Genomic DNA, 6189 nt, shown 5'->3' with positions numbered 1-6189 from the left:
TAAACGCCAAAAACAATGGCTCAGTTCTAAACAAGAACCACTTCCGACCCCAAAACCTGGACTCTATCCGCAGAAAGTGATGTTTTGCCATTGGTGGGACATCAAAGGAGTAATTCATTTCGAACTCATCAGTCTACAGCGAACTGTCAATACAGAGATCTATAGTCCGCAGAAACGTCTTTCTCAACTAAAATGCATGCAACACAAGATTATGGAATTGGGTTGGGAAGTTCTCCCCCACCCAGCATACTCTGCAGATATGGCACCATCAGATTACGATCTTTTTCATTTGCTGCAACACCATCTTAATAGGAAAATGTATGCAATTGTGGAAGGTGTTAAAGAGAACGTCGACATGTTTTTTGCTTCGAAGCCAAGTGATTTCTTTAATCAGGTCATTAACAACCTGATTGTAAGATGGAAAAGCATCATCGATAAGACTGGAGACTATTTCATTTAATAAATGTTTTGTTTTGATATACAAGTTTTTCGTGTTTTTCATTTTAAAAAAAGCGACGTTAATTTCTTGACGACCTAATATATAAGATATGGTAATGACGTCGTGACATCTTTAAACGTACAAGTTCAGCAGAGAAATATGATCTATTATCAACTCGTACATCCCGAACAGACAATGACGTAATCAAATGAAGTTAGTGACTTAGCTAATGTCTGAAAAGTCACCGGAAATATTTTAAGAGTTAGATTTTGATTTTTTTTTCAAATAAATCGCAATACTATATCTGTAGAATATTAACTATATCATTCCAGGTCTCTAATAGTACTTGTCAATGATAAGTGACACATCTGTAGATAGTAGAACACAATTTTATTTATAAGTACAACGTCATTAAGTCTTTCGTGTTGGTACCTTATGTATAAGGATACATTATTAACTTTGGATGTTTCGGAAGTTTATTACTCAAAGATGAATTCATATTCAAACATAATTAAGAGCTATATTGTTTAGAGCTTAATATTTTTGTTTTTAGACTCCTCTGGCAGCAGAAGACTCGTTAAGAAAATGTGTTTGTTTGTAGTTAAGCACAAAGCTACACAATAGGTTATCTGTGCACTGCCCACCACGGGTATCGAAACGCGGTTTCTAGCAGAGTAAGTCCGTAGACATACTACTGTGCCACTGGGGGAGCCGTTAAAAAAACAGATTTAGATATGACCGTTGATTTTCTCGTATAATTTGTCTGTTTTCGGATATTCGCGTAAAGCTACTCTAGAGCTATCTGTGCTAGTTGTATTTAATTTTCAACTGATAGAGAGAAGGCAACTTGTCGACAGCATCCTCCGCCAAATCTTGAGCCACTCTTGTCTAACCGAACAGAGGGATTTGACCCTCATTTTATACCCCCCCCCCCCTCCAACGGTCTCAAAGTGCGGAGCCCAAGTATTATTTTTATTTTAGATAACGGAACGCGAACACTGAATCCACAGATCCATAGTCCAACAGGTTAAACACTGACCACGCTCGTCCCTCATTATAATTGAAAAAGTGTTTATGTACAGTTTTTAACTATGCACGATTCTTTCTAAAGGTGTTATATATCCTAAACACAAACTTATGTGTAAAAGTAGGAAAATGAAAATGTAGTTAAAACCGTAAAAACTGTAAAACCTCCAGGATGGAAACAAAACAACATATTGGTGCTTTCATAGTTGCATACATATATAACGATTTTTCCTAGGATCAGGTATGAAAGTATGGTGCATGTTTATATACCTTTGCAAAGCTGTTAAAATCAATAAGTTTGTTATTGTGTGGTGCGGAGGAAAGCTGAAGGTACAGCACCAGTGAATTCTTTACTGCTAACACGTTTTTTAGTATCAATCGTAAAGCTCATGTCACTTACATTACTTTTCAATTATTGGAATTCAAAAGCCAAGGGAAAGGTTTTTGCACGATCTTGATATAACTTTATTTTCCACCCGAAGTAATTGAACAGAGTAGGACTGCTCGTGTAACTAGAGAGCTTGAAGTAATTAGTAAACTTTCGTTTAAGCTTGAAAATGTTTTAAATGTGATGAAAATGCGTTAATTTAACGGGGTATAACGCTAAAATACACAGTTCAATCCATATAGTGGGCACAGCATAGATAGCCCATTGTGCAACTTTGCGTTTAAGAATAAGCAAATAAACAATTCAGAAAAAAATATAGTATTCAAACTTAAAAGTTAAACGATATATATCTTTGTGTTATTTAGATCTTCTCTAAAGTGGGGGCCTAAGAAAAATACGATACAAAATAGTTCTTTCTATAATAACAAAACATTGTATATAAATATGAGTGTCTTTTCAACAAGTTGGCTGGTTGATTATTTTAGTGCTGTGTCCACCTATGGGGAATCGAACCCTAGATTTCAGTGTTGTAAGTCCGTAAACTTACCGTTATTTTTGAAACTTATCACATAATCTCACCTTGACTCCTCGATAGGATGATATAATGTTAATAGTTTGGGATGTTTAAATCGGTCCAGCTGTCTAACACCGTATCTCAGGATTTCTGTGATGGTTTCTTTTCGTTTGGGTTTGTGAAGTTTATCTGCCACACGTTTCTCAAAGATAAACACGGATGCTTCCTGGAACGAACACAAAAACAACAAATCAAAATGTTCATGGTATGAATATTGTTAAAGGAAACATTTTAAGAGGAACCAAACATTTTTCGTAACATTTTATGAAACTGGCTTACAGTCGTTTGCTCTCAGTGTTTTAGTCTCTGAAAACACATTTAGCTCCTGCATTTATGGATGGTTATTTAAGGATTTCTTTTCAGAACAACAGAACAAACTGGTTAATAGCAATTTTATGCAGATAGAGGGTTTGAAATTTCTAAAATACCCAAGAAAATATATATATTTGTAACAAGGGCAATGAGCGAGATTGCATGCCATCGCCCCGCTGCTCCTTTTCGAGATTGCATAATGTGAAATATAACCTTCAAAAACTCAGAAAATCCTTCCCATATCTAGAATGATCAATGATCCGGACCATTGTTTTGTAGTGTGATGAGGAGTGTCAACCTTAATTTACAAATCCGATCACACTTTAGAGAGTTATTAATCCCAAACTGCGAAAATGCAGTTGTTGTCTCTGTAGCTGATGTTACCTATACAGTTAAGATAGTTGTTGTCCCTGTAAGCTGATGTTACCTATACAGTTAAGATAGTTGTTGCTCCTGTAAGCTGATGTGACCTGTACAGTTAAGAAAGTTGTTCCCCTGTAAGCTGAAGTGCGACCTATACAGTTAAGATAGTTGCTGCCCCTGCAAGTTAATGTACCTGTACAGTTAAGGCAATTTTGCCCTTCTAAGCTGATTTGACCTACACAGTTAAAATAACTTATGTGACCTTTGTATAGTTACGACAGTTTCTTAGTGTTTTTAACTTCGAATCTAATATATATGTAGTTTTGTTGCTAAGCGACACAGACGAATGGAGTGCTACCAAAAGATAACTAATATATTCTAGACATTTTCATTTTGACAGTTATTTACTTGTAAGATAAAAAAAGATAATATACATTTTAAAACACCGGGTTTATAAAATAGTTAGTTGGGTTTCATCAGACAGTTTTCAATTTAAAGAAATAGTTTTCCTCATTATTTGATTGATAATACTATTAAGATAACACTTATGATGGCGAATGAGAAAAATCACATACAATAACTGCTTAAGACAATTTGTAATATATGTAATAGCAACTAGAAAAAGGGAATGTTTGGAATGACTTTAGCAGTTATTTCAGATATTCTTCATGGTTTACAGAATAGCACAATACCAACTTTGTTGCCAAACTGGATCAATATCTATACTCTTAACAGTTCATTTCTAATCCTAACAAAACTATCGTGCCATTCTTATATTGTTAAAGCAGTTAGAGAATGTCACGGCTGTATGATCCTGTATAACTTTACATGTTTCGTCATTTTTTCCTTTGTATTATCTAAACGAGTGCGTTTGAAACAAAAAAAACAACAACAAAACAATTTTCATGATGATGATATTTTTAATGTTCAACTTCCGACAAAACATGGATTGGTGCTTGACGTTAAATGGATTATGCCTTGTCTCTCCTTTGTTAAAATAGGGAAGTAAAAAGCTTTTATGCAAACCTGTTTAGAAAGATGCTTCATTTCTAGGCTTACCAGACATTACTAAGATCACAGTACAGGTGTCCACAATAGGTGACGTATAGGTTTTCCTAGAGTACTTAAATAATTGAGAATTACAGGGAAGAAATATGCTTTCAGGTCGCCAATAGGTCCAAAATCTTATAAACATGTTAAGTTACGAGTATACAACATTAACATGTCATTACTTTTTAGAGATTAGATGAAAAACTTTATTCCCATAGTTGAACTATTAGCGTTTATCATTCGTAAAAACTTTTTTTTTCAGTAATATGATGCTTACATTGAGTTATTTATTTCTATTATAAATTGTTTATTTGTTTGTAAGTAATCACAAAGCTACACAATGCGCTATCTGTGCTCTGCCCATCACGGGTATCGAATCCCGGATTATTGCGTTGTAAGTCAGCAGACAGACCGCCGTGCCACTGGGGGGCTCTATTATAAATAATCTGAAAGTTACAACTAATTATGTGAATGTGGCTTTTTTATAATTGCAGTTACACTAAAAAAAACAGTAAAATCTTACAAAATACTATATATAGTATTCACATACTTCAATTATAACAGTATATAGAACGCTTAATATCAGCTCTTGTGCACCAGACATGCGATTGTAGTTCAGAGAATTAGCAAATTTCTGCAAAAAATTTAAAGAACATAACATCAAAGATTATGAACGTCATTTTTTAAATTTTATAATTATAAAACGGCTTAGTTGGAAAAATATGTTATGTTAGTTGGTAATAAGATGTTATTACACCACAGTAAGACTGATTATAACTTTAATCACATCATCAGAGTCATTGATAAATTACTAGCGCAAAATCTGACGTTAAACTATTTATATGTATCACAAAGTAATTACGATCTAGGGAAGAAGGGTGTGATTAGGCTTATAATTAGTTTTTCTCTATTATAATATATCGCATCTATCTTCAGCGAAGTTTATTTTGGTTGTCATGGCAAGATTTCTGATAATTCCTGTCACTTCAATAAAATATTATCAAAGAAAGAGAATTAGAATGACAAATTAAGAGAACAGAGTTTTTTAACGCCTCCTAAGTTTTCACGCAGTTGTAGAGAATGCTCTTAAATTCTGTTATCTCATATTTATCAACTATATAAGTTCTTGTGGAATATTATTTTTACATTTCATCAGACAGCATATATTAAGATTTCGCACAAACTAGGTGATTCTTATAAAAAATAACAAACTAATTAGACACTGCATGATTAGTAATGTTTTAAAATATCCAAGAAATTTTAAACGCCACAAAAACATATTTTTTTTGGCAGTGTTTTGGAAAAATGCATTTTTACTTTAGTATCATTAAAAGTAAACAAAGTTTGATGAATCTTAATGTTTAGCATATTTGAAGCATTTTATTAAAAACATTTAAATGCGGCAAATGGCGAGACTGGAATGTGAAGGAGGTGAATCATAAGTCATGAGTGAGACTTTAAATGCCTGCCAATACAAATGTCCATGAAGTGACTCTGTATTACTTTATAGTGTCTACAGCTCTGCCTAATGTGCAGCAGAAACACTCAACTCAGATATATTAGGATAAATTAGTTCCAGGCTCTCTCAGAGGGCCAGAGAAACCCGGGCAATTTCTATTTTTTTTTGAGGCCCCTGGCTATAATAAAAAAAAATGACTACACATGAAAACAAAATAAGACTATCATTAGCCCCCCAAAAAAGTGAAACATAATTTGAATATTTAATTTGTATATATAATTTGCAACTTAAAGCTGAGAGTGTATGCCACATTTTGGTCTGATTGGAAGGCATATAAAAACAAGTCGCGAAACTTAACAAATGCAAAAAAAATAACAAGTGTTTAAATTTGAGACCCCCCTTTCAGCTTGAAGTCCAGGCCAAATGGTTCTCCTGGCCCGCCCTCTATTTGGTCCTAAGTAGTTCAGTAATGTCTGTGACGTATGAGGGTATATTTCTTACATAACTATATAATACATATATATATATATATAATACAATATATATATATATATATATATATATATATATATATATAT

At 33.4% G+C, this 6189-nt stretch overlaps 1 protein-coding gene across 3 annotated transcripts in view; it reads right to left on the bottom strand.

Annotated features, from left to right (window-relative positions):
- Positions 1-6189, bottom strand: part of LOC106473700 (SCY1-like protein 2) — a 263864-nt gene that overhangs the window by 79097 nt on the left and 178578 nt on the right. For all 3 annotated transcript variants that reach the window (XM_022403165.1, XM_022403153.1, XM_022403159.1), the window contains one exon: positions 2433-2593. In XM_022403165.1, coding sequence (XP_022258873.1) covers positions 2433-2593 — 161 coding nt within the window. The remainder of the gene's footprint in view (positions 1-2432; positions 2594-6189) is intronic.

Source organism: Limulus polyphemus, unplaced genomic scaffold, assembly GCF_000517525.1.
Source record: "Limulus polyphemus unplaced genomic scaffold, Limulus_polyphemus-2.1.2 Scaffold133, whole genome shotgun sequence".
In the NCBI taxonomy this organism is placed as follows: Eukaryota; Metazoa; Arthropoda; class Merostomata; order Xiphosura; family Limulidae; genus Limulus; species Limulus polyphemus.
Note: the sequence above shows the minus strand (reverse complement) of the source record. Positions and strands in the feature narration are given on the sequence as shown.